This window comes from Cygnus olor, chromosome 26, assembly GCF_009769625.2.
Source record: "Cygnus olor isolate bCygOlo1 chromosome 26, bCygOlo1.pri.v2, whole genome shotgun sequence".
Classification (NCBI taxonomy): Eukaryota; Metazoa; Chordata; class Aves; order Anseriformes; family Anatidae; genus Cygnus; species Cygnus olor.
Window position 1 is genome coordinate 3173753 of NC_049194.1, and position 25827 is coordinate 3199579.

Sequence of the window (25827 nt, forward strand, 5' to 3'; positions counted from 1 at the left end):
CTGGGGGGACACGGGGCTGGAGGGGGATTTGGGGCAGGGGGAGCGTGCGTCCCATTGTGCCAAGCCTCCCCTCCCAGTGTGCGCACCCTCCCACATCTCCATGCACTCGCACCCTCTTGTGGACACCCACAGCCCCGTGAGAGGTCACGCACGCACCCACCGTGCCCCCAGCCCCCCGTGGTGTGCAGGAGGTCAATGCTGTGCCACCCCCACTGTGGGGCGATGGGGACAAGGGGACGTGAGCGCCCTGCCCCTGCCCTGGGTGCTGGCACCGCACGAGCTGGCAGCGCTCGCGAAGGCGGCGATTTCCCGAGCGGCACGTGAGGACGAGCCACCAACCAGCCCCGGTGACGGCCACCACCGCAGGGGAGGAAGGACCCAGGGCCGTCAGTCCCGGAGGAGCCCAGCCGACCGCTGGAGGAGGTGAGGACAGGGCTGGGGGGGCCCAGGAGCGGGGATGGGGACGGGGGACACGGGGACGGGGACATTTGGAGAGCCGGCGGCGGGGCTGGGAGCAGCGGGGCTTGCACAACCCTCGGGTGACGGCGGCCTCCTGCCCACAGCCCCACCGCCATGGTGCCGCCGGGCCAGATCCTGCCGCCACTACTGCTACTGCTGCTGGTGGTGCTGTGCAGCCCCGCCACGCCTTGCCCCCTGCAGCCCAACGCCACCCGCTTCGTCTGCACCGAGCCCACCCTGCGCAGCTTCCCCGGGGGGCTGCCCCCCAGCACCCTGGCCGTCTCGGTGGAGTTCACCTCCGTGACCACCCTGGCCCCCGACGCCCTGGCGGGGCTGCCGGAGCTGCAGGAGCTGCACCTTGCCTCCAACCTGCTGGCCACCCTGCCCGAGGAGCTGCTGTGGCCCGTGCCCGCCCTGCGCGTCCTCGACCTGACGGACAACGCGCTGGCCGAGCTGCCCGCCGGCCTCTTCCAGCGCTCCGACCTCCTGCAGCACCTGGTGCTGCGGGGGAACCGCCTGCGGGCACTGCAGCCCGCCTGGTTCGGGCGCCTGGCCCGCCTGCGCTGGCTCGACCTGGGGGCCAACGCGCTGGCGGAGGTGCCGCCGGAGGTTTTCCGCCCGCTGGTGTCCCTGCACAGCCTGGACCTGTCCCACAACCGCCTGGAGGGCCTGGACGCGGGCGCGCTGGCCGGGCTGCGGGAGCTCGAGCGGCTCGACCTGGAGGGGAACCGGCTCCGCGCGCTGCCCCCCGACGCCTTTGCGCCCGTGCCCGCCCTGCGCCTGCTTTTCCTGCAGGGCAACGAGCTGCGGGCGCTGCCCGCCGGCCTCTTTGCCCCCCTGAGCCACCTCCACGTCCTCGACCTGGCGCACAACCGGCTGCGGGCCCTGGAGCTGCCCCCGCGCCCCCCCGGCCCCCTGCTGTCCCTCGACATCTCGGGTAACCCCTGGGCCTGCGAGTGCCTGCTGCTGGAGCTCCTGCGGCACGCGGCCCCACAGCTCGTCGCCGCTCGCGGCACCCTCTGCGCCAGCCCCCCGCACCACCAGGGACAGGAGGTGGCCGCCCTGAGCCAGGCTGGGGACGCAGGATGCCAGCCCGACGAGGAAGGGCAGAGCCTGCCGGACCCCTAGGTAGGGGGATTGGGGTCACCCAGGTGCCCGCCTGTGTCCCCTCCTGGGTCCTGCCCTGACGCTGCATCCCCAGCTGAGCCGAGTTCTCCTGGGGAAACTGAGGCAGGGAGAGCAGGGGTGCGGCTGTCCCTATCCCCATGCCCCCCGTTCCCATCCCACCACCTCCATCCCAATGGTCCCCAGCCCCGTCCCACCTGTCCCGTGTCCCTGTCCCCATCCCGCTCCACAAGAGTGCATTAAACAGAGACCACGAGACGATGTGCTTTGTTCTGCAGTGTCCTGCAGCGTCCCCGGGTCACACAGTGCCAGGCGCCCTGTCCCACGGCCATGCCTTCCCAACCCCTCTCTGTCCCCTGCCCACCCCCATCCGGACCAGCCCCAACCCCACGGGACCACCCCCCGGGTGCCACCACGGTGCCACCTCCGTGTGACACTGAGCCTGAGGACCCGCAGGGGCTGGTGGCGGCACTGTGGGGCCCTGATGTCATGGGGACACTCGGCACGGGGACACTTGGTGTGGGGACGTGCAGCAAGGGGACACTGGGTATGGGGGGGGACACCTGGAGTGGGAATTTTGGGATGGAGATGCTTGGCATGGGGACACCTGGCGTGGGGACACTCGGTACAGGGTCACCCGCTATGGAGACACACAGCAAAGGGACGCTCGGCATGGGGGCACCCAGCAAGGAGACGTGGTATGGGGACACCTGGCATGGGGAATCTTGGCATGGGGACACCTGGCACGGGGACACTTGGTACAGGGTCACCCGCTATGGGGTCACACGGCAAGGGGACACCTGGCACGGGGACACCAGGCGTGGGAGGGAGATGCTTGGCATGGGGACGCCGGGCACGGGGACACTTGGTGCGGGGTCGCTCGTTATGGGGTCACACGGGTAGGGGACACGTGGCACGGGGACACCCGCTACGGGGTCACACGGGTAGGGGCCGCCTGCCATGGGGACACCGGGCAGGGGGACACGGGGCATGGGGACAGCCCCGGGCAGGATGCGGCCCCCCCGGCCCCACGTGGCGCCCCCCCCCAAGGCCCGCCCCCCCCTCCCAATTGGCGGAGACGCGGCCCTCCCCTCCGCCGATTGGCTCCCGCCTTAACTATGAATCCGGCGCTGGGCGGGGACCGGGGGGGATCGCGACCGGGGATCGCGATCGCGACCGGGGATCGCGACAGCCCCCTCCCCCGTAAGTGCGACCCGCGGGGCGTTGTAGGGGACGGAGGGCGGAGGGGTCGTTACGGGGGGGGCGAGCCCTGCCTGTCCCCGGGGACCCCCGGGGACCTGTCCCCGGGGAGCCGCCCCCAGACCCCGGGGACTCCGGGACCCCCCCCACGCTCCCAGGGGACCCCAGGGGACCCCCAGCCCCCCCCCATAGGGACCTTCCCGTGGGGACCCCAAGGACGAGCCCCCGGGGTGCGCAGGGCCAGGCGTGGGGGCAGCAGGGCAGGGACACTGCCGTGTCGCCCCCCCCCCCCCCCCCCGTGGGACGCAGCCCCGTGGTGGCTCGGGTCACCCCAAGGGACACCAAAAGGTCCGGCTGGGGGGTGCCAGGGGATGCGGGCTGCCCTGGGGCTCCCCCCCAAAAGGCAGCACCGAGCAGATCCAGCCCAAACCACGGCCAAATCCTTCCCAGCCCTGGGGGGGACCCCAGTGGTGGGAGGTCAGCCCCGAACCCAAACCCCTTCCTCACCCCAAAACCTCCCCCTCGAGTGGCTCGGGGGCCTCCGGGTGCCACCGCGAGCTGGTGGGGCTCGGCTTGTGGCACCCCACACCCATTTCTGTCCCCTCTACAGTCCCCTGCTGCCATGTCAGCCGAAAACGCAGCGCCGGCGGAGGCCGAGCGGGAGGCGCAGGTAGGGATGCTGAGGGCTGAGGGGGTTGGGGGCATTGCTTTGGCCCCCCCGGCTCACTGTCCCCGTGCCCTGTGGCAGAGCGTGGTGAGCCGGGTGGCCAGCCTGGCCCTGGTGAGCTCTGCCCGCGGCGCCGTGTCCACCGCCTACGCCTCCACCAAGGAGAGCCACCCCTACGTCCGCTCCGTGTGTGATGTGGCCGAGAAGGGGGTGAAGACCCTGACGGCGGCGGCGGTCAGCGGGGCCCAGCCCCTCCTCACCAAGCTGGAGCCGCAGAGTGAGTGGGGCTGGGGGGGGGGGGCAGCACCCCCAAACGGGATGGGGGTGCCCAGGAAGCCGTCCCTGGCAGAGAGCAGGCAAGGAAACGGGGTTAAAAAGGCTGGTTTTTGGTCCCCAGTTTCCACTGCCAACGAGTACGCCTGCAAGGGGCTGGATAAGCTGGAGGAGAAGCTGCCCATCCTGCAGCAGCCCACGGAGATGGTAACGTTGTGTGTCCCCCCCCTGCTCGGGGGACACCGGGATTGAGCCCTGGGCCAGCTGCTGGGACAAGCCAGCCCTGTGCTGTCCCCCCCCAGGTGGTCGCAGGGACCAGGGAGCTGGTGTCGTCCACCGTGACGGGCGCGAGGGAGGCCGTGAGCGGGGCGGTGGGCCTGGCCCGCGGGGCCGTGCAGGGCAGCGTGGAGAGGACCCGGCGGGCGCTGAGCACCGGCATCAGCACCGTGGCGGGCTCGCGCGTGGGGCAGCTGCTGGCAACGGGGGCGGACACGGTGCTGGAGAAGTCAGAGGAGCTGGTGGAGCACTACCTGCCCAGGACGGACGAGGAGCCGGGTGAGTGCTGGGCACGCCGTGCCCAAAACCATCTCGCCCTCTTTTGGGGGTGCCATCCCACCGGGACCGCGCCCCATCCCCAGGGCTCAGCAGCACCCAGTGCCTCTTACCACCGCCACTCACACCCTGGGGTGGTGCTGAGACCTATGGGGCCACCAGGGTGCAGGGGACAGTCCCCACGTGGCTGCTCCATGGCCACCCGGAGCTGGGGAACGCGGAGCAGCAGTGGGTGAACTCTCACCTGGAAAGTAGGAAGCAAATATAGCCCTGCGCTGCCAGCCCACCTGCTATTTATAGCTCAGCACCGGGTAGCAGTGGTCAGAGCTGGTCCCGTGTCACCGCAGAGGTGACCGGGAGGGTTGTGGGGACACCTCTGCATGACCCGGGGGGCAAGCAGCCGGTTTTGCCCCTGTGCTGGGGCGCAGAGCTCAGGGGACATCCCGGCACTGCCAGTGGGATGCTCCGTGCCCGGCACGGGGACATCCCGGTGGGGTGGCTCTCACTTGGGGTGGCTCTCACCCGCTCGCCCCGCAGCGGCCCCGGTGGCGGACAGCACCGTGGCGGCCTCGCTGGAGCAGCAGAGGAGGCGTCAGAGCTGCTTCGTGCGCGTGGGCTCGCTCTCGGCCAAGCTGCGGCACCGAGCCCTGCGTCGCTCGCTGGGCGAGCTGCAACGGGCCCGGCACAGCGCGCAGCACGCCCTGGCCCAGCTCCACCGTGTCATCGAGCTGGTAAGGCCACGGTGGTCCCCGCGGCCTCGTGCGTGCCCCCCGTCCCGGTGCACTCCCGCTGCTCTCCCTTCCCGCAGATTGAACAGGGCATGGACGGGTCTCTGCGCGGCGCCCGGCAGCACCTGCACCGCATGTGGCTCGAGTGGAGCCAGCAGGACGGCGTGCCCATGGAGGACACCCAGGTATTTTTGGGGGGGTGGCCGTGCCGCGTAGGCCTCCGAGACGAGGGGTTTGGGCCATGCCCCTCGGGAGCTGCCCGCTCGCTGCCTTGCAGGTGGAGGCGCGGACGCTGGCCATGCTGCGGGGGCTCCTGCAGCAACTGCACGCCGCCTGCGCCCGCCTCACCGCCAGCGCCCGGGGGCTGCCGGGCAGCGTGCAGGACACGGCCGGACACGTGCGGCACGGCGTGAAGGGCGTGCACGCCTCCCTGGCGCGCGCCCGCTCCTTCCACGACCTGTCGGACATGGTGCTGGCGCAGAGCCGCGAGACGGTGACGCGGGCGCAGCTGAGCATTGACGAGTTCATCGAGTACGTGGGGCAGCACGCGCCCCTGCCCTGGCTCGTGGGGCCGTTCGCCCCCGCCCTCGTCGAGTACCCGGAGGACAGCCCCGTGGAGATGGCCAAGTGGAACGGCTGCGTGACCGTGGGCGGGGGGCACCGGGCGCCCGCCGCCCCGCAGTCATGCAGCGGGCGCTGAGCCTCCCAACGCCCCCCCAGCGGGGAAGGCGCCCACTTTCAGCTGCAAATCTACCTCTGCTGGGGGGCAAGCAGCAGGATGGACTCAGTGGCCCGGCGTGGGACCCCTGACGCCACTTGGGACTCTCTGGGGGAGGCAGGGGACGGTGGCACGCGGAGGATGGAGCGTGCGCCCAGCCCTACCCGGCCGGCATGGGGATCGCAGCTCCCCGCGGTGTCCCCGAGCCCAGCAGCATCGGGATTTAACAGCCTCAGAGCCCGTTAAAGAGGGCAAAAACAAGAGGAAAACCAAAACGTTAAACCAAAAAAGTTAAAAATGGAAGTTAAAGAGGAAAAACAAACCCTGGTTCTCTAGGTGTTACTCATAGCCAGCGGTGTGAGCTGCTGCGGGGTGGGACGTGCGATGGGGGGATCCCTGGGGGGCCGGGGACCACCCTGCGGGGGGGGGGCTTCGTGCTGGGTGCCGGGGGGGCCGGGAGCGGCAGCTGGGTGCTGCTGGACTGTGACCCGCGGCCGTGTGGCACTGAACTTCGTCCCCGTTATCGCCGCCACGGCTCCAACCCCACCACGCGCCCCATGGCGGGGCTGGGCCCGGGGCACCCCCTGCGCTGGGGGGGCACTGCAGGGCCGGGGGGGCTCCGGAGGGGGCACCGGGACCCACCAGCACCCGCTGGGACCGATCCTGAGCACCCCCTGGGACCAGTCTCAGCACCCACCGGGACCGCTCAGCACCCACAGGGCCGTGCTGGGGGGGTGGCACGGGGACCTCAATATGGGGGAATCCCGGTCCGGGGTGGGGGGGGGGGCAGCTCTGTGCCGGGGGGGAGGGTTCCGGGGCCGGCGGTCGCTGCCCCCGGTCCGGCCCCGATGGGGCGGGCCCCGGTCACATGCGCACGGGGCGGGCCTGGGGCTATAAAACCGGGGCGGGGGCCAGGCACCGGGTCCAGCACCGAGCCCAGCACAGAGACGGTGAGTGCGCACCGGGACCGGGACCGGGACCGGGACCGGGACCGGGACCGGGACCGGGACCGGGACCGGGACCGGGACCGGGACCGGGGCGTTCCCTGCAGCCCCCAGCCCGGCGCTGCGATGCCCCCGGGGAGCAGCCGCTGCCCCCGGACCGGGGGTGGGGGCGGACCGGGACCGCCCCCCCCCCCCTCCAGCGTAGGAGCTCCGGGGGTGTCTGGAACACGGGGTGGGGGGACCGGGACCCCCCCTGTCCTGGGCGGTCTGGCACTGGGGAGAGGGGCTGCTGGGTCCTGAGCTTGGGGACCCCCCGTTGTGGGGTAGCCAGCCCCTCCCCGTCCCGTTTGGGGGTGCTACCCCCCCTGCTCAGCCCCATGCGATGCGTTTCCCCCCCCCCCCAGCCCCACCATGGCCTCCAGCGAGCCCGGGACGGCGCAGCCCAAGGCTGAGGAGCAGCAGGTCAGTGGGGCAGGGGGGTGCTGGGGGGGTCCGGTGTCCCCTGCCGTCCGGTCACCACTTGGGGTTATCCTGCCGCGGGGAGGGGGGACGCCCCAACGCTACCCCCAGGGGCTGCACATGTTGCCCCCTGCCTCAGCCTTGAGGAGATTTGGGGCTCTGGCACGCTCCCCCCATCCCTTTTCCTATACCCAGAGCATCGGGACACGGGTGGCCAGCCTGCCCCTGGTGAGCTCTGCCTACGGCATGGTGTCCACCGCCTACGCCTCCACCAAGGAGAGCCACCCCTACGTCCGCTCCGTGTGTGATGTGGCCGAGAAGGGGGTGAAGACCCTGACGGCGGCGGCAGTCAGCGGGGCCCAGCCCCTCCTCACCAAGCTGGAGCCACAGAGTGAGTGGGGCTGGGGGGGGGGACCAGCACCCCCAAACGGGATGGGGGTGCCCAGGAAGCCGTCCCTGGCAGAGAGCAGGCAAGGAAACGGGGTTAAAAAGGCTGGTTTTTGGTCCCCAGTTTCCACTGCCAACGAGTACGCCTGCAAGGGGCTGGATAAGCTGGAGGAGAAGCTGCCCATCCTGCAGCAGCCCACGGAGAAGGTAATGGGGAGCCGGCACGGGTGCTCAGGGTCCGCCCTGGTGCTGCATCACTCAGGGCTTTTTCTCCCCCCAGCTCATCTCAGACACCAAGCAGCTCGTGACATCCACGGTGACGGGGGCCAAGGATGTCCTGACCAGCACGGTGGCGGGGGCCAAGGACGCCGTGAGCAGCCGGGTGACGGGGGTGATGGACATGACCAAAGGGGCCGTGCAGGGCAGCGTGGAGCTGACCAAGTCGGCGGTGAGCAGCGGCGTCAGCACCGTCATGGGCTCGGCCATGGGCCAGATGGTGGTCAGTGGGGTAGGCTCCGTGCTGGAGAAGTCGGAGGAGCTGGTGGACCACTACCTGCCCATGACGGATGAGGAGCTGGGTAAGGACTCGATCGCAACGCCCCTGGAGATGTGGGGTGGGCTGGGGACCCCCCCCTTGGAGGCACCATGGGTAGATCCCCCATGGGGTGTCCCTGTCTCTGAGTGGGGGGCGGTGATGGTGGGGGTCACCTCTCTCGCTCCTCTCCCGCAGCCAAGCTGGCCACAGCCGTGGAGGGCTTCGAGACGGAGCAGCAGAAGCAGCAGCAGAGCTACTTCGTGCGTCTTGGCTCGCTGTCGGCCAAGCTGCGGCACCGGGCCCTGCAGCACTCGCTGGGCAAGCTGCAAAGTGCCCGCCACAGCAGCCAGGACGTGCTGGCCCAGCTCCAGCGCACCCTTGACCTGGTAGGACCCTCCCTATATCGTCCCCCCCGCTTCCCCACACCACCATGGGGCTACGACAAGCCACCCTCACCCTGCTTTGCCCCCCCCGGCCCCCCACCCCGGCAGGTGGAGCAGCTCAAGCAGGGCATGGACCAGAAGCTGCAGGGAGGGCAGGAGAAGCTGCAGCAGCTGTGGCTGGAGTGGAGCAAGAAGCAGCCAGGCGGTGGCAAGGACCTGGTTCCACCAGAGGTGGGTAGAGGGCAGGAGGACCCCCCCCGGGAGCTCTGTGCCCCCCCGGGAGCTCCGTGCCACCGCTCACCTCGCCTCGTCCCCTGCAGGCGGTGGAATCGGGCACGCTGGCCATGGTGCAGGGCCTGACGCAGCAGCTCCAGAGCGCCTGCCAGCCCTTAGTGTCCAGCCTGCAGGGCCTCCCCGCCGGCATCCAGGATACAGCCGGGCAGGTCCGCCAAAACGTGGAGGAGCTGCGGGCCAGCCTGGCCTCCGCTACATCCCTCCAGGAGGTGACAGGCAGCGTCCTGGCCAAGGCTCGTGCCCACGCCGCGAAGGCCCGTGAGCTGATGGACGAGCTGGTGGAGCACGTGGCCCACAACACTCCTCTGTCCTGGCTGGTGGGGCCCTTCACGCCTTCCACCCAGCACCTGCTGGGCCTCCAGGGGCAGTAGCAGCCTCCTGGGGGTATGATTATAGCGATAATACCGCTGTAGCTCCTACCTAGCCTGGCCTAAGTAACTCCTGATCTTCCTCCTCCCTGCACTGGGTGCAGGACCCATGCAGCACGGCTCTGTCCCCTCTCACCTGTACCAGGGAGGTGCCAGCAAAGTGCCTTGGCTTCCCCAAGTGCCTACAGCAGCCCCTGCCCCTCATCCTTCTCATCCAGCCCCCCTGTCCTTCTCGGTGCCTTCCAGCCCCTCATCTTCCCTCTGCCCTGCAGCAGCGGGGAGCCCGCGGGGCTCGGTGCAGGCAGGGGCAGTTGCTGAAGCAATAAACTCCACGTAGTTTTGCACTGGTCTCAGCCTTCTTGTGGGACCTAGGGCTGGGGAGGGGATGGGGGGACAGTTCTGGGTCCACTACCACCTCTGAGCCTGTGGAGGGGGAGCGATGGAGCTGCTGGAATGGAGGAGAGGTGTCAGAGCCCTGTGCCTTCACAGGGGCTGGGGCTTCCACTGGTGGCACTGGTGGGGGGGGCGGTCCTGGTGCTGAGCTCCATCCTGACACCCCAGCCTGTTCCCCACCGCCACGGCTGAGCAGAGCCCATGGCTGAGGGTAAGTAAGGGGCTGCCAGGGAGGAGCAGAGACCCCTGGCACCTTCTGAGGACCCCGATGTCTTGGGGTCTGGCCCCAGCCCCTCGGGTGCTGCTGCTGTCCCCTTCCATTGTCCCCAGGAGCAGGGGACAGCAGCCTGTGGGGCACAGAAAGGTCTATGGGGGGGGGGGGGGGGGGGCTCGGGCACGGTTCTGTGCTCTGGCACGGGGGAGATGAGGGGTGCTGGGTCAAGGGGAGGGATTTGGTGCCCCCCTGGGCAGCAAGGGACAGAAAGGAGCCTGTGCCATGCATCCCACGTAGTGAGTGGCACCCTGCTCTGCCCCCCAGGCCGGGACAGCGCCCAGCCCAGCAGTGACGACCCCAAGGAGCCACCTCTGGGCGTGGGGCTGGAGCAGGAGGAGCAGCAGAGCAGGGGCCTGGGCCGAGGGCAGGGGCTGAGCTGGGCCCCAGCCCCCCCCCCCCAGCCGGTGTCAGCCCCTTGCCCAGAGCAGCTCACCGAGGGCCAGGTGCCCCCCTGGCCCCCCAGCTTCATCAGGGCCCATGGCTCCCTGCGTCCCACCGGCACCCCAGAGGACACGGGCAGTGAGGCCAACACACACCCCACCGTGGGCCCCCCCATCCGCCCCCCGGTCACGGCTTGGCGTGAGTACGGCTGGGCCAAGGGGCAGTGCTGGGGCTCTGGGGGCACCCAGGGTGTCAGCACCTCTGTGTGTCCCTCCCGTTACAGGCAGAATATCCTCAGGTCCCGAGGAGGCAGCCACCCCGCAGCAATCCCAGCAGGTACCCGAGGTGTGGGCAGGGGGGTTCCTGGAGGGGACGGTCCCTACGGGGCACGTGGTGCCCCACGGCCATGCCCTGGTGGTGCTGAGCACAGCCCCCGTGTGCCCCAGGCCGCTGCGGGCTCTGCCCCGATGAGTCCCACGGAGCTGGCGTGGACGCTGGGCCCCGAGGACGTCGCTGTCGGCACCTGCTTGGCCGTGGCCACTGGCCTCCGTGCCCTGCTGGGCGCCAGGGCCGGGCAGCTCCTCCTGCACAGCGTGGAGCGGGCGCTGGGCACGACCCACGAGTGGCCGCACCGCTACCTGCCCTCGGGAGCGGGGCCGGCGGGTAAGAGCCCCAGGGCGCTGCTTGGGGTCCCCGTGTCCCCACCCCAGGACACCGCTCGGGGCTGGGGGGTGTCCCTGTGGCACCCTCGCCTCCATCTCCCCTCTGTCACCCCCCCCCCCCCCCCCCCGCAGACCTGGGTGTGGCGGAGCCGGGGGGTGGGGGGGTGGCTGTGGCTGAGCCCCAACGACACGGCGGCCTCCATGGCCTATGCTCCCCCCCCCCCCCAGCCCATGCCAGGAGCCGTGCCATGGCCCTGGCGCTGCGGCGGCTGCAGCAGCAGCAGGAGGACGCCCAGCACCACCTCACTCAGCTCTGGTACAGCCTCGACATGGTAAGAGCTGGCAGCAACGGGAGGGGACAGGAATACCCCCCCACACACCCCCACCCCCCACTCCCCCAGCAGCATGGTGGTCACGGTGGCATCTCTCCCGCAGATGGTGGCCGCGTGGCGAGGCTCGCCGAAGCGATGCCACCACGTCCAGGCGCAGTGGTGGGGACAAAGGAGCCCGGCACAGGAAAACCCCTGCCCGAACCCTGCGTGCACACAGGCGGGGGGGGGGGCGGGGGCTGGTGGGGCACCCCCCCCCCCCCCCCCCCGTGCCCGTGGGGTGCGGGCGATGCCAGGAGCTCGGCACGGGCCGGGCGCTGGCGCAGCAGCTGCGGGATGAATTCGGGCAGCTCCTGGCCCAGGCCTGCCGGCTGCCGGTCCCGCTGCGGGAAGCGGCCCAGCAGGCCCAGGACAACATGGCCGAGCTCCACCGGGCCTTCGTCCTGGCCCGCTCCCTGAGGGAGCTGGCGGAGGCGCTGATGACCCAGGACCACAAGTGGGTGGCCCAGGCATGGGAGGTGCTGGAGGCGCTGGTGGAATTCCTCCTCTGGCACCTGCAGGAGCCCTGGCAGGAGAGTGCGGTGGAGCACGCAGCCTCACGCACTGGCCCGCCGGACCACAAATGTGAATAGCCCCAGCCTGAAACCCTCCCCCCCCCCCCCCCCAAAAAAACCCTCCGTGTCCTCCGTCAACACGGCTCTGCTCACAGCCACGCTCGTGCCTCACGTCACTGCGTCGTTCCCCAGGAAGGCGCCGTGGCTCCTGCTCTCATCCAGGGCCTGTGGCTCGCCACGGCTCTGAGGTGGCGCGGGCCGGGGAGCGCTTTGGGGCCATCGCTGCCCCGAGGTGCTGTCGGCATGGCTCGGAGCTGAAATTGGGCGGTGGGGGGGGCTTGTAGCTGGCTTTGTCACCCATCAGCTGGGCACGGCTGCAGGGTGATGCCCCCTCACACAAGCCCCTTGCTGGAGTGCTGTGTGGCTTGACGAGCCTGGCCTGGGGCATGGTGGCATGTCCCTGTCCCCCTTTCCTGGCCATCAGGGGCCTAAGGACGGGGCTGAATCAGCCTCGCATCGGGCAGCAGTGCCCATCCTGACTCGCCCCATCCCGCCTCCCTCCGCCTCTCGCTTCCCAAAAATTGGGCAAGAGGGACACGAGGTTGTTTGGGTTTTATTTGGGTTCTGTTTATGAAGGGTTGGAGCATGAAATCAAGCCTGGAAAATAACACAGGCTCCCCAGGGCAGAGTTACAGCAACAGCAGCCTCCGAGCAGGAGCGGGACAAACGACCCTGTGTCAGCACCACCCCGGGTGCCCGATCCTTGGCACAAAGAGGACACGAGGACGCAGCGTCTGGTTGAGCTGGGAACATCTTTATTTTACATATACAAAAGCTTCAGATCCTTGCAAAAGAGCGGAGAGACAGACAGACAAACGAGATGCTGCCCAGCACAAGGCAGGATGCTGCCCCGGTTGAGTCCCCCAGCTCACAGAGGAGAAAATACACAATTTCACTTTGTTTTTCCCCAAAGGCTGGTGCCCGGCCCTGCAGCCTCTGCGGGAGCAGAGGGACCAGGCTCCAGCAGCTGCACCCAGTTGGGAGAACGTCAGGGTAGGGAAAGGGGCTCCGAGCAGCAGGGAGAGGGTCCCCGACTGCTGGGACAAGTGCCCGCGTCCTCTGCAGGGCCCAGCACGGCTGCTCCCAGCCTGGGCACAGGAAAATCAAGAAGAAAGGAGCCTGGAGCAACAGGGTCAGCCCTGGGAGTGCAGCCAGGCCCTGCCGTCACTCCTCGGGGGCCCAGCTGCCTCCCGACAGGGACAGGGCCACCCGTGGGTGCCCGGCCTGGCTCCTGGCCCGAGGGAACAGGGGCCCCCGGGGGCTTTTTGCAGTCACTGCCCCGGGAAGGGGGCAAAGGGAAGAGGGATGCTCCTGCCCTCCCCTAGTCACAGTCAGCGATGCCTCAAGAAATAGACACTAGGGCTCCTTGTGTTTTTCATTAAAAAACCCTTTATATTCATTTCATGTCGGTTGAAATCACAAGAAATTAGGTGGAGGTGGGGAAAAAAAAAAAAAAAGAGGGGACAAATACAGACAAACAGCACAGTCTCCCCCTGTGTTCGGTGCTTTCACAGGGTCAGGGGCACAGGACAAGACCTAGGACATCAGCTACTGTGTGACTTAGTGAAGTAACTCAAAGATGGGCGAGGCGGAGGCCGGTCTCCCTTCACGTCAGGCAGCGCAGCCCCCTCTGCATCCTCCTTCAGGCAGGACCCGCTTCCTCAGCTCTCCTCCGCGTCATCCACAGACTCTGACTCCCCGCGAGCCCTCTCGCGCTCGGCCTTGGGATAGTCCTGCACGCTGCGGGCAGAGCACAGGCACCTCAGCAAGAGCCTCCCCTGCCAGTCTGCCTTCCCCTGCCCCTAGCATCCCCCCCCGCCCCAGGCTCGGACTCTTCCCCAAGCCAGAAGCCCTACAAGCTCTGAGATCCCCCAAAAGCGGTGAGCAAGAGCCCAGCTTGCTGAGGAGCTGAGGGTGGACGCGTGGCGGGTGCTGAGGAGCTGCCAAGCCCCCCGTGCTCACTTGTTGTGGGCCTCCTCGGCAGATGCCTCCAGCTCGCCGGCTCCCGGCCCTTGGCTTTTGTCTCGCTCCTTCTCCTCTGTGCCCTCCGCTTTTTGGGATAGGGATTCACCGTTCACAGGACCTGACAGGTCTGCAGGGAAGAGACAGGCTCAGATACCTGGGCACCGCGGTGGCTGAAGCCTCATTCACCCCAGCCCAGGTGGTGCTGGGCACCGCGAGGACCCACGGCCACAGCAAGGCAGGCTGTCCCTTCACCCGGCGATGACAGCCACCAGAAGGGCCCCAAAGACTCCATTCCCCCTGCCCAGAGGCTGACATCAGAGTGGATTTTCCCCACCAGCTCCTCCAGGAAGGCTCTTGCGGCATTACCGGGCTGTCCCCAGGCAGGGACCCCGCCGGGCACACGGCCACGAGGCGATGGAAGATCCCAGTCACCGGCTGCCTGCGCAAGAGCCTGAGCCAGCGGCCAAGGGCGGCTCCACATTCCTCCATCCCCCTGGTGCCCGGGACCAGCGCTCTAACTGGCAGCAAGGAGCTGGCCTGGCCCAAAAGCTGCCCCGCAGACACCCCAAGTCAGGGCGTGGGCGCCGAGGTTGCCCTCTGCTCTCACTGCCGCGAGCGTTTGATGCTCAGCCCACAGAGCCCCACCTAACCACGCAGTCCCCAACCTCAGACGTGCTCCGGGGGGGAAGCTGGGGGTGAAGTTGCCCCTTCTCCAGGCAGCCCCACGGCCTCTGCCACGAGCTGGACCCAGGGCCAGGTGCCCTGAGGCTGCTACACGCCCGGACAGAGCAGGGAACTGCCCTGAGACGGGCAGGGTGCGTTACCGGCGTTTGTCTCCTCTTCCCCCTTCTCATTCCGCGTCTCCCCTCCCGCCAGCTTCTCCTGGCTCTTGTCCACATCCCCCTTGTCCTTCTCCGGACCGGCTTTGTTGGCTTTCTGGATCGCCTCCATCTTTGGTCCCAGGACACGTGACTTCAACCGGGTGTAAACTTCGGCGGCTTTCTCCATCACTTCTTTGTTTGCTTTATAGCGACGGATCTGCAGCAGCAACAGGGAGGAGGAGGTGCTGACACCCTTCGTGGCGGCCCAAGCAGGCTCACCTAGTGATCACCTGGCGATCAGCCCCCCTCGTACCTTTTTCAGAGTAGCCACCACGTCCGTGTGCTTCTGGAGGATGTGTGAGGTGACCTGGAGCGTGCCCAGCTCCTCCAGCGCGTTCAGGCACCGTTTGATGTCCTGTAAGGATGGCACCGAGGTTAGAAACCGGCTTAAAGTCCCTCCGTGGCTTACATCTGGCCCTGCACGAGCAGCAGGGGAAAAACGGAGGGACTCTGTCTGCCAACCGCCTCGGGGGGGGGGGGGTTGGCAAAGCTCTGGATCCTGTCTCAAGGCAGAAACCCAGCCGTGAGGGCAGCGCTGCAGCTCACCAGCCCCAGCTCAGGTGAGAGGACGCCCACACCCCAGGCCACGGGGACAGGAACGGGTGGCAAAGGAGAAGGGCAGAACCTCCTCTGCCAGCTCCCAGTGGGTACCTGGGTACTGCTGTGAGCACGGCCTCCTCACAGCACCCAGCTTCCAGACCAGCACGACCAGCCTCAGTCGGCTGGGCAAGGTCCACGTGGTGGCTGAAGACACAGCCGGGGACCTCAGGCACTCACCGGGTTGTCCACCTTCAGGGCAAACTTGATCTCGCTGTGAAGTTTCTGAAGTTTCTCTTCCACGGTGGGCTCTGGAGCAGCGAGAGAGACAGGCCGAGGCATCAGGTGGGGAGCACACAACGGCCTGGAGCCCAGAACCTCTCCCCAAAAAGGGGTTTGGTTCCTTCTCGTGTCTCCACGGCTGAAAGCAGCCCCAGGGGCCGCTCTGAAGAGGACAGGCTGGGGTGTGCCCCAACGGGAAGGGAATGCCTGCAGGGAAGCCGTCTCTACACACCCTGTAAATACTTTCCAACACGGTGCAGGGATCACAGCAGCACTGGCAGGGCCCAACCAAAAGTGATCCCTGCTGGAAAGGTCCTTCCCCTTCCCCAGGATGGGGGAACCAGCCCTGGCCCCCATCTCTCTCTGTCCTCCTGTGACCTGCCTTAGAAGCACCCGCTCTCTCACCCTTTTTCTTCTCCATCCTCCTTTCGGGGATCAGCTCAGACTTCTTGCGGCCTCGTTCCACTTTCAGAGGTCTGCGGGAGGAAAAGGAACGAGGTGAAATCATTCAGGGGACGCCTGCAGGTAAAACCACGTGCGTGTTGCTGGGCTAGCGAGAGAGGTGACAGCACGTACCAGCGCGTCCCCCACTGCCCAGCAGCGCCAGGCAGGCGGCAGAGCCCCGCCGCGCTCCACCCACGCTCGCGCACGCAGCTCCCACACACACATCTCCCAGCCCGCACGGCTGGGACAGCAGCTCCCCCATGCCCCAGGTCCCCGGGACTGCAGAAAGGCAGAGCCCAAAGCAGAGGCGGCCCGGGACACCCCACGGATCTCGCCCTGCGTGTCAGAAAGCAGCAGGGATGCTCAGCCTGGTGCCTCCCCGCCCCCCCAGACACCCCCGTCAGCGCCTTCAGCTCTAGAAAGGAGAGGAGGAAAGCCCTCCGGGGGTGCTGCTGGCACAGCCAGCCCCACCAGGACCCCATCCCCACCCCACAGGTCCGCAGCAGGGTTGGGGCAGCAGCCGAGGACCAGCCCTGTCCCCAGAGGAGCACAGCGCCGTGCGCAGGGAGGGGAGATGCTGACTTGTTCCGCGGTTTCTCCTCCGCTCGGCCCCTCTTCTCCTTCTGATTCGGTTTCCTTGACAACTCCGAGGGCTGCTTCTTCGCCGGCTTCTTTACCTTCGAGGAGAGAACAATGCAGGCGAGAGCAGCTTGCGGCAGAGCCCACCCCGCTGCGGGAGGGAGGGAGGCAGCGCCACGGCCTGCTCCCGTCCTCTCGGCCCCATCTGGGCACGATCCAGCAGTGCCAGCACCCACACCAGCACCGCTGCAAGGCCGCTGCGAGCAGCGCCGCTGCTCCGGGCGCAGGGCTGTCCCAGCACGAGGTAAAAAAGGAGCTGGGTTACAGCACGGGGGTGCGCTGCCCCGAGAGCCCACCCAGCCTGCGGTGCCCACGCTTCCCTGCAGAGCTCAGCTCTTCGTGCTGCTCTCCTGGCCCCGCTCTGTGCGGAGAGGCAGGCAGCAGGCTGAAAGGGAGACCCTGCCCCTGGCCACGAGGCAGCACGGCTGCCACGAGCCCTCTGCAGCCTTCCTCAGTGCTGCAGCCGAGCCCTGCTGACCCTTCCCCCGGCTCTGCAGAGGACAGCAGAGCAAATACCGTGACTGTGGGGAGAGAGAGCATCGCAGGGATGCAAACTGGATGGGGCCTCTCGGGCCAAGGGTACGGCTCCCCTAGGCACGCCACCCTTCCCTGTGCTCCCCAGGGTAAAAGAAGACGAGGACAGCAGGTCACTGCCGCTCCTGGAGGCCCCCGCTGACGTGGCAGGGAGAGGACAGGCTGCTGTTGCCCGCCACCAGCCCCCCGCACCCTCACAGCGCTGCACTCACCTCCTTCTCCACCTCCAGATCGGAGTCTGAGGAGGACGGAGCCTTGGCCCGGCCTTTCCGGCCCTTTTTGGCTACTTCGTCATCCGCGCTGCTGTCGCTGTCCGAGTGCGGCTCCTCGCCCTTCTCTGCTTTCTCCTTCCTCTTCTCCTTCTCCTCCTTCTCCTGCTCCCGCAGCCGACGGATCTCCTCCTCCTGCTCCCTCTTCCTCTTCTCTTCCAGCTCCCGCCGCCGCTCTTCGTCCCGTCTCTTCCACTCGCTGATGCGGTCCACGTCGCTGTCGCTGTCGCTGCCGAGGACAGGGCACGCTTGGACCCCCCGCGTGGGAGGGGAGGCCGGCGACCCCATCACCCAGCAGGGGACGGCGCCCCAGTCTCACCTGTCACTGCTGGAGCTGGTCGGGACACGCTCGGGCTTCGGTTTTCTGCCACGGGGCTTGGGAGGGGGCTTCTCAGCTGCAAGGCAACGGGAGGACGGTCAGCGGGAGCCCTGGCGGGCTCTTGTGTGGAAACAGCTGGACACCGTTCACAACAGAAGCGGACAGCAGAGCTCCAGGAGCACCAGTTTCACGCGCTCTCCAGCCTCCCGAGGGAGCCGGCAGCGGCCCGGTTGTGGCAGACGAAGTCTCCTCGGTGTTACCTGGCGTCTCCTACCTGGCTTCCTGCCCCGCTGAGGCTTTTTCACAGACACGTCGGAGTCCGAATCGGAGTTGGAGTCCGACTTGGTCATGTCCACGGTTGCGTTTCCCATTTCCGAGTCCGAGTCCACTTTGGAATCCGAATCGGAGCCAGACTCCACTTTCTGCAGGCACAAAGCGGGGTTGGATGTGGGGAACAGAAGCAGCTGCTGCCCCCAGCACAGCGGCACGGCGCCCAGCCATGTCACCGACACACAAGCAAGGTCTCTTCTAGCTCTGGACCCCCACCAGCCCGCAGCAGAGCCCACCCTGACCCAGCCTCCCTGCCCGCGGGGAAGCCACCCCCTCCTCCAGGGGCTGCCAGAAGCCAGGTCCCTCGCCCCCAGGGGAGACCAGAGGAGCCTGAAGCAGCAACCCACGGGCCAAGCCGCTCCGGGGGGACTTTTACCTTCTTCTTCCTGCCCCCTGCAGGCATCCTCCGGGGAGCCCTGGCCACTGGCTTCTTCTCGGGAGTGAAATCCTGGAGGAAAACACAGATATTAAACGGGGAACAGCCTCACGGTGGTGAAGCCAGCCCGTTCCCCCGGGCTCAGTGCCACTGCCCCCCCCAGATGGCGACACTCTTCCCGCAGCCTGCGCCACCCTGCCAGCCTCCACGCGAGCGCAGCCCCGAACCTCCTCACCTGGTCGCTGTTTTTTTTCCGACTCAGAGGACGTTTCTGAGTTCTCCTCTTCTGTCAGGGAGGGACTGCCCTGATCCAGGTCGCTGGAAGATTTCCGAGGCCGTTTTGCCACCGGCATCTGATGTCCAAGAAGCGACACAGTGAGGGAAGCCCACGCCCTCTCCACCCACAGCGGAAAGCAAACCCTGGCTAAGAAGGGGATGCGCAACTCTCCCCCATCGCCCCCCCAGAACAGCCACACGCGCTCAGAAGAGACGTGCAGCTCTGGGCTCTCTGCAAGCCGCACCAGGACGTGGCTGTCCCAGCACCTCAGAGACAAAGTGAGACCCCTAACACGCGCTAACCCACTTTCCCCCATGGAGCATCTGGAGGGAGGCGGTTTCTTCCTCCCTCCACGCGTTCGAGGTGCTGCATTTCTTTTGGAGGAAGGGGGCGGCTCGGTGGGGGGCCCGCCAACCACGTCCCAGCCTCCTCCAGACCAGGACAGCCTCCCGGCCCCGCTGCCTCAGCCCACACTCACTTTCATCGCCAACGATTTTCGCTTGAGCCCGCTGTGGTCGCTGCCTCGATCCGAGTCCTCGTCGCTTTCCATTTTCTCTGCGGTGACCGCAGCCATGGCGGGGTCGTCCTCGTCGTCCCCTGCGTCGCTTCCCCCCATGGGGTCGTTCTCGGGAACGTCGCTGTCAGAGGAGCTCGCGGGCTAAAGACAGCGGAGACGACAACTGTTATTGCCCCGAGAGGCCTGCGGCAGGCTGGAGAGAAGGGGCACGGAAGGGCGACAAGCAACGGAGAGCAGCACTGAGCAGAGAGGAGCACGCGCGCAGAGCAGCACAGGGCACAGTCCCCTCCTGGCAAGGCCCCGAGAGGAGCCGGCACCCTTCAGCGATGCTCTCGGGCGGAGAGACGGCGTTACCGGCCCTTCAAGGAGGGCGCTCGGTCGACCCGCTCCTAATTCCCCTGCACCCCCTTCCCGAGGCCCCCTCCACACCACCCCGAGACCACCACAAACACCTTCCCGCTGGTCCCCAGCTCAGCCTGCACCTACCGCTCCCTCGCTCCCCTCCCCAGCAGCCTCACGCCCTGCCGCAGAGCCTCGCAGAAGCCTGGGCTGGACGGCCCCTGACGGGTGAGCGCATCCCAGCCTTCCTCTGCCCTGACGGCGGCTTGGTTCGGCCTCTCCTCCCGGGCTGCCGGCCCTCGATTCGAGCCAGAACTCTTCCTTCTCACGCGCCTTCCCCGTCGGAACGGCCTGCGCGGCGGCCCCTGCTCTGGCCCAGCTGGGATCTCTTCCGTCCCGCTCCATCGCTCCACGCAGGGGAGGTCTCCTGGCTTCTCATCAGCCCATCGCGAGGTTCCTCAGGCGAGCACCTGAGCTCCTGTCTTCTGCGTTTCGTTCTCTTCACGCGCAGCGGGAGCAGCCGTCCCTACTGCGGGGACTCTTCCAGCACTGGAGCCTTCCTGCCGGAAAGACTCTCCTCATTTTGACTTCTCCTGGCACCTCGTGTCACTCAGCTCTCAAAATCAAGCCTCTCCTTCAACCTCTTCTGCTCCTCCAGACGCATCGGCCACCGGCTGCCAGTCGGCGTCAGCGAACCCGCAGCCTCGCCGGGATCTTTGGCGTAGCCTCAGGCGCTCTCCCAGTCCCAGCAAGCCCCGCGGGAACGGGTTTCTTAACCCCGCCGGGAGTCCGTGGTGGTGCTGAGGAGTCCCTGGACAACGTGGGTGCCGCCTCCCTCACCACCACCAGCCTCCCGCCCACCGCTACGTACAGGCGAAGTCGCTCTCCAGGTTTTCGGGCACCTCGGCGGTCTCACCTCGGCTACCTCGGCGGTCTCGGGTGCAACCATCTCCCACAGCTACTCAAACCACAACCTCTCTCCTGCGCTGGCAGCAGCACACCTGAGCCTGCCTACCTCCAGAGCAGCTGGTCTTCGTAGCTCACCTTAAAAACCTTCCTCTGCCTCTTCAGCCCAACTGCCTATGAAGCTGCTTTGGCCGCCTTCTCTGGAGATCGCTATACAATAAATTGCATCACACAGTTACGGTCATGAAACGCCCCTCGCACACGCCAACGCCTGGCAGCAAAGAGCTGCCTCCCAGCCAGCCCCGACACCCGCTGGAGGAGCGATCGGTGGCTTTTGGCTCAGGACCTCAGAAACGGATGAAGAGAGGGACTGCCCCGCCGCCTGCGCGCGGCTCCCCCGAGCCCGGGACCGGCAGGCCTCCGTTCTCGCTCCGACACGGAAATCCTCTGTGGGGCTGGCGGCAGGGCACGCCGAGCGCGCTCCCCGTTCCGCCTCGGAGATGGGACGGAGGCGCCTACCTCTCGGAGGGCGAGCGGGGCTGAGTCTTTCACCGAAAGGGAGAGGGCAGGAAAGGGAAGGCATTTCGACCCTGAGAAAGCTGCTGTGCGAGACGGAAGCGCGGAGACACCGCAGCGGGGAGAAGCAGAGAGAGGAGAGCGGCTCGGAGGGAAGGAGAGCAGGAGGTGCTCGGAGCCCACGTCCTCGCTGCCCCCCCGCCACGCGAGGCCCCCACTCACCGGAGGGGCACTGTAACTGGCGTGAGGGTTGTTCTGGATTTCCCACAATCCCTCGTTGAAGCCTTTTCTCTTGTTTGTTTTCCCATATTTGTCCTTATACTTTTCATAGGGGAACAGGTCTTTGGGGCCCAAGAAGGCGCTGGAGAGAAACAAAGCAGAGGTGAGCCCAGAGCGGAGGCAGCGGGGGCGCGGCCCAGAGCGGGGGGGCGAGGCAGCGCTTACGTCTCGTGAGTGCCGAAGAAGAAGATGGGGTACTTGTTCGGCGGGGGTTTCACGGCGCCGTCCGCGATGTCATCGATCTGAAAGGAAACCCAAAGCAGGAGGTGGTCAGAGAGAGCGGCTTGAGCGCGTCCTCTGCGAGGCAACCGTTAGCCCTGGCTAGCGGCGTCGGGACTCCGGCACGCACACACGACTTGGAGGCAAGCGCGGCAACAAAGCACCCGGACGGGGAACTTGGCTCCGCGCAGCGTCCGAATGCGGCGGGGACGGCCGGGCGGGATCGCTAGGAGAGCAACGGAAGGGATCCGGCGCGGACGCTCCACGCCTAGAGCCGGGCGCCAGGGCCGCGGCGCGGGGCCCCCCGAGGGAATCCCCTCCAGCGGGCGGCCCGGGGGTCCTTCCTGGCTGGAGGCAGGCCGCAGGAAAAGCCCAGCTGCCGGCGGGACGCGCGGGCCCCCCCGCGTCTTCTTCCCACGCGCCGCGCCGGCTCCGGCGCCCTTCGGTCCGCTCCGCGTGGTCCGGGGCAGCGGCGGGAGGCTCGGGGTGCGCAGCAGGGGCTGCCCCCCGCGTGCCGGGGAAGTCTTCGGGAGGAGCCTCCCCAAAAAGGAGCGAGCTAAGAGCAGGAGAGAGGCCGCGGAAGCCGGACAACGCGAGCGCCCTCCTGGAAGGGCCGAATCCTTGCGGTGCTGGGGACCCCCCCCCCCCGCCCCGGCGCCAGGCCAGCCACGACGGCACCCCGGGTCTCCCGGCCTGCTGCGGCCAAGCGGCGGCGGCTCCAGCGCCCGGCGCCTCCCCGGCCCCGATCCCGCGGGGCGGACGACCCCGCCTGGCCCCCGGCCGCCCACCGGGAGCCCCCGACCCGCCTCGCGTTGCCCTCGCTGGCACGGCCGCCGCGCTGCGCCTCGCCCCGACCGCCCCGTCCGCAGCTCCTCCGGTGCCGCCGCACGGCGCTGCCCGCCGGGACGCCTGCCACCCCCCCCCCCCCCCCCCACGGTCCGCACCCCGCGGACGCCGCCGGCTCTCCCCGAGCCCGCACCTCGAGGGCTCGCGGCCCCGCTGCCCCGTCCCAAGGGCGCTGCCCCGCAACCGGCTCTGGCCCCGTTCCTCCTTCCGCTGCCCCCCGTTCACAACCGGGGGGTCCCAAAGGGCCGCCCCGCTCCTCGCTGGAGCCCCAGCCCCTGGCCCAGGCGACCCCACAGCGGTGCGGGACCCCCCCCGTTACGGGCGGCACCACGGGACCCCGTTCCCGGTGCCAGCCCCTCAGTGCGGTGCCAGCACAGGTCCCGGTGTGGCACCCAGCCCCGGTTCTGCTCCGGGACCGGTCCCGCTGGGGACGGCAGCGGCGCGCGGCCCGCCCCGTAACAGCGCCGCGCGTCCCGGGAGCCAGCTCCCGCCCCGGGGCGGGTGTGGATGCAGGGACCCCGTTACCGTGGGGCGGCTCAGCACCGGCCCCGTAGCCGCGATGTGCTGGGGGCGTGCTGCAACGGGGCTGCCTGGCCTGGAGGAAGGCCCAGAGCAGGTACCGGGACCGGATCCCCCGTCCCAGTGCAGGTGCCGGGACCAGAGCATCCCCCCGGTGTGGGGCCGGTACTGGGTCCCCTGCCCCGGTGCAAGTCTGGTACCGGGCCCCATCCCGGTGCCAGCATCGGGACCCCCACCCCGGTGCGGGTGCCAGGACCACAGCCCCCAACCCGGTGCAGGTACCGGGACCAGAGCATCCCCCCCGGTGTGGATCCGGTACCAGGTCCCTCTGCCCTGGTGCAAGTGCGGGTACCGGGCCCCATCCTGGTGCTGGTACCGGGTCCCCCAACCCGGTGCAAGTCCGGTACCGGGTCCCTCGCCCCGGTGCCTGTCCAGTACCGGACCCCATCCTGGTGCCAGTACCGGGACACCCACCCCAGTGCGGGTGCCGGGACCAGAGCATCATCCCGGTGTGGGGCCGGTACCGGGTCCCTCTGCCCCGGAGCAAGTGCAGGTACTGGGCTCCATCCCGGTGCTGGTACCGGTACCGGGTCCCCCACCCCAGTGCAAGTCCGGTACTGGTCCCTCTGCCCTGGTGCAAGTCTGGTACCGGACCCCCTGCCCCGGTGCAAGTCTGGTACTGGGTCCCCCGTCTCGGTGCAAGTCCGGTACCGAGCCCCATCCCGGTGCTGCACCGGTACCGGATCCCTCGCCCCGGTGCCCGTCCGGTACCGGTCCCCATCCCGGTGCCGGTACCGGGACCCCCACCCCGGTGCAGGCCCAGGACCGGAGCCCCATCCCGGTTCCGTTACCAGCCCCCCCCCCCGCCCCAGTGCCGGTACCGGCCCCCATCCCGTTACCGTCCCCCCCGCCTCCCATTCCCGCCCGGTGCGCGGCTCCGTCCCGGGCCCGCCTCCTTCCCTCCCGCTGTCCCCTAGCGGCGCGGCCCCTGGGGCTCACCCGGGCGGGCCAGTGCGGGTAGCCCTTCATCTTGGCGAAGACGAGGTCCCCAGGCTTGAAGCTGTGCGGCATGGCGGCCGCGGGGCGGGGCGCGGCGCGGCGGCGGCGGAGGCCCAGGCCGCGGGCAGCACCGGGCAGCGGGGCGGAGACGGCCCGGCCCGGCCCGCAGGATGTCCCGCCCCTCGCGGAGCTCCAGCTGCCGTTGGTGGGAAGAGGTGCCGCTCAAACGTTTGGGCCAATGGGAGGGAGGAGAGGGCACGGCGGGAGGACGGGATTGGGCCGAGCCGCCAGAGGCGCCTCGGGGATGGGGAGCGGGGAGGGGGCGGGGCCAGGGGGCGGGGGAGAGGGGAGGGGGCGGGGGGCGGGAGGGGGACCCGCGGCAGGGCTGGGGGGGTCTCCGGGAGGGGTCCCGGGAGGGGTCCCGGGGGGGGTCCCGGGAGGGTCCAGGAGGGTCCAGGAGGGTCCGGGGGAGGTCTGGGGTAGTCCCGCGGGGGGTCCCGGGGGGGTCCGGGAGGGGCTCGGGGGGGTCCAAGAGGGGCTCGGGGGGTCCTGGGAGGGTCTCGGGGGGGCCCGAAAGGGTCTCAGGGGTCTCGGGGGGGTCCAGGAGGGTCCGAGAGGGTCCTGGGGGAGTCCCGAAGGGGTCCCGGGGTGGGTCCCTGGAGGGTCTCGGGGGTCCCGGAGGGTCCGGGGGGGTCCAGGAGGGTCTCGTGGAGGTCCGGGGGTGGGTCCAGGCGGGTCTCGGGGGTCCCGGAGGGTCCGGGGGGGTCCCGGGGGATGTCCCGGGAGGGCCTCGAGGGGTCCCGGAGAGTCTGGGGGGGTCTAGGAGGGTCCGTGAGGGTCCGGGGGGTGGTCCCGAGAGGGTCCAGGAGGGTCCCAGGGGGATCCAGGAGGGTCCGAGAGGGTCCTGGGAGGGTCCGGGGGGGTCCCGGAGGGGTCCCGTGGCTTGTGGTGAGCTGTGGGGCAGGGGCCGGGGCTGGACAGACCAGGGTAAGGGCAGGGGGCCGCGGGGACACCAGGGGGGCACCAGCCCCGGGGGTGTCAGGGGGTGGCGATGCCCCGTAGGGAGCCACCAGGCCCTGACGGGACTGAAATGAAACCGGGAGCCCCGGGGGGGGTCATGCTGGGGAGCAGGGGCGAACCCAGCGGCTGCTTTTTTGGGGGTAAAAAGAGTAAAAAGCGGCCATCTGGCTGGGGGCAGGGGCGCAGTTCCAAGAGCCCGAGCCCTCCTGCAGGTGTCAGGGCTGGGGGCACTGGGGCAGGCTGTGCCCACCTAATAAAATCCCAGCAGCTTTCCAAAAAATCAGCAGGGACATCCCAGCGTAACCAGAAGCTGGCGGCAGCTGCAAGGGGCCCCCCCAAAACAGCAGAGCCAACGGGATTTCTGCCCGGGGCATGGTTTTGTGGGAAAGGGGTGGTTATAGGGGAAAGGAGTGGTTATAGGGGAAAGGAATGGGAATTGTGCGGTGGAATTAGACCTGTTTACATCCCTTTTTTATTTATTTTTTAATTTTTTTTTTAACTTAAATCCTGCTAATCTGGAGCAAAATGATATAAAGAGTCAGTCTGGAAGTTCACTCTGGTTTAGCTCAATTTTTTAATCCCGTTTTATCTGCCGTTTCTGTGAAGTCACAGAAAAGCTCCCCCATCACTGCTCCGAAGGCACAAACGGCAATGAAACGGCAGCGAGTGGCCGGGTGCGAGGATGTGACGGCCTGAGGTGTTACCAAACAAACCCCACGTGTTGTAGAAATTATTTTTATAGCGGTCATACCTCTGGGAAGAGGCAAAGGGAGAACAAACGCGGGCCGGGCGCTCGCCGCATTGCCTGCAGCACCCGGGGCGTGCACGGCGGCTTTGCTGGTGAGGGGAAATTAGTCAGGGCTGGGTGGAAGGGAACCCACAGAGCCAGCTCCCGGGGCTCTGTGTTTCCCGAGGTGTCACCGCGAGGAGCTCCCGGGTCCCTGGGGACGTGTTGGGGACACGACGGAGCCGTTCCCGGACAGCCCCCAGAGGAGCCGAGCAGGAAAATGGCGCTGCTGTGACCCCGCTCTGTGTGGAAATAAACCTCGTGGAGCCAACCCTCGCCAAG

General features: G+C 68.3%; 4 protein-coding genes across 7 annotated transcripts; 3 read left to right on the forward strand and 1 right to left on the reverse strand.

Annotated features, from left to right (window-relative positions):
- Positions 1–61: 61 nt before the first annotated feature.
- Positions 62–16830, forward strand: LRG1 (leucine rich alpha-2-glycoprotein 1). 2 transcript variants are annotated; one of them, XR_005814740.1, is made up of 4 exons: positions 62–423; positions 564–1669; positions 3830–3833; positions 16820–16830. XR_005814740.1 is itself a non-coding variant. In XM_040537527.1 (2 exons), exons 1-2 carry the CDS (start codon positions 101–103, stop codon positions 1585–1587), a joined length of 1347 nt encoding a protein of 448 aa, XP_040393461.1. In that variant the 5' UTR covers positions 62–100; the 3' UTR covers positions 1588–1845. The 2 variants fall into 2 exon arrangements, 1 of the variants encoding a protein (XP_040393461.1); XM_040537527.1 differs by lacking the exons at positions 3830–3833; positions 16820–16830 and having other exon boundaries at positions 564–1845.
- LOC121060079 (perilipin-3-like) lies at positions 2725–6049 on the forward strand. 2 transcript variants are annotated; one of them, XM_040537530.1, is made up of 8 exons: positions 2725–2787; positions 3395–3454; positions 3530–3728; positions 3849–3931; positions 4027–4279; positions 4814–5007; positions 5085–5189; positions 5282–6049. In XM_040537530.1, the coding sequence occupies exons 2-8, from the start codon at positions 3407–3409 to the stop codon at positions 5702–5704; spliced, it is 1305 nt and encodes a 434-aa protein (XP_040393464.1). In that variant the 5' UTR covers positions 2725–2787; positions 3395–3406; the 3' UTR covers positions 5705–6049. The 2 variants fall into 2 exon arrangements, with proteins under 2 accessions (XP_040393464.1, XP_040393465.1); XM_040537531.1 differs by having other exon boundaries at positions 3533–3728.
- On the forward strand, positions 6580–9433 carry LOC121060080 (perilipin-3-like). Its single transcript, XM_040537532.1, has 8 exons — positions 6580–6672; positions 7071–7128; positions 7321–7516; positions 7637–7719; positions 7793–8090; positions 8243–8433; positions 8539–8661; positions 8751–9433. Exons 2-8 carry the CDS (start codon positions 7078–7080, stop codon positions 9093–9095), a joined length of 1287 nt encoding a protein of 428 aa, XP_040393466.1. The 5' UTR covers positions 6580–6672; positions 7071–7077; the 3' UTR covers positions 9096–9433.
- HDGFL2 (HDGF like 2) lies at positions 13117–23909 on the reverse strand. 2 transcript variants are annotated; one of them, XM_040537533.1, is made up of 16 exons: positions 23739–23909; positions 21321–21397; positions 21099–21237; positions 19077–19256; positions 18549–18674; positions 18322–18393; positions 17890–18037; positions 17616–17691; positions 17240–17525; positions 16437–16531; positions 15816–15886; positions 15369–15439; positions 14845–14946; positions 14535–14748; positions 13708–13837; positions 13117–13485 (listed from the first exon to the last, which is right to left on the reverse strand). In XM_040537533.1, the coding sequence occupies exons 1-16, from the start codon at positions 23808–23810 to the stop codon at positions 13407–13409; spliced, it is 1938 nt and encodes a 645-aa protein (XP_040393467.1). In that variant the 5' UTR covers positions 23811–23909; the 3' UTR covers positions 13117–13406. The 2 variants fall into 2 exon arrangements, with proteins under 2 accessions (XP_040393467.1, XP_040393468.1); XM_040537534.1 differs by lacking the exons at positions 21099–21237; positions 21321–21397 and having other exon boundaries at positions 23739–23900.
- Positions 23910–25827: the final 1918 nt, after the last annotated feature.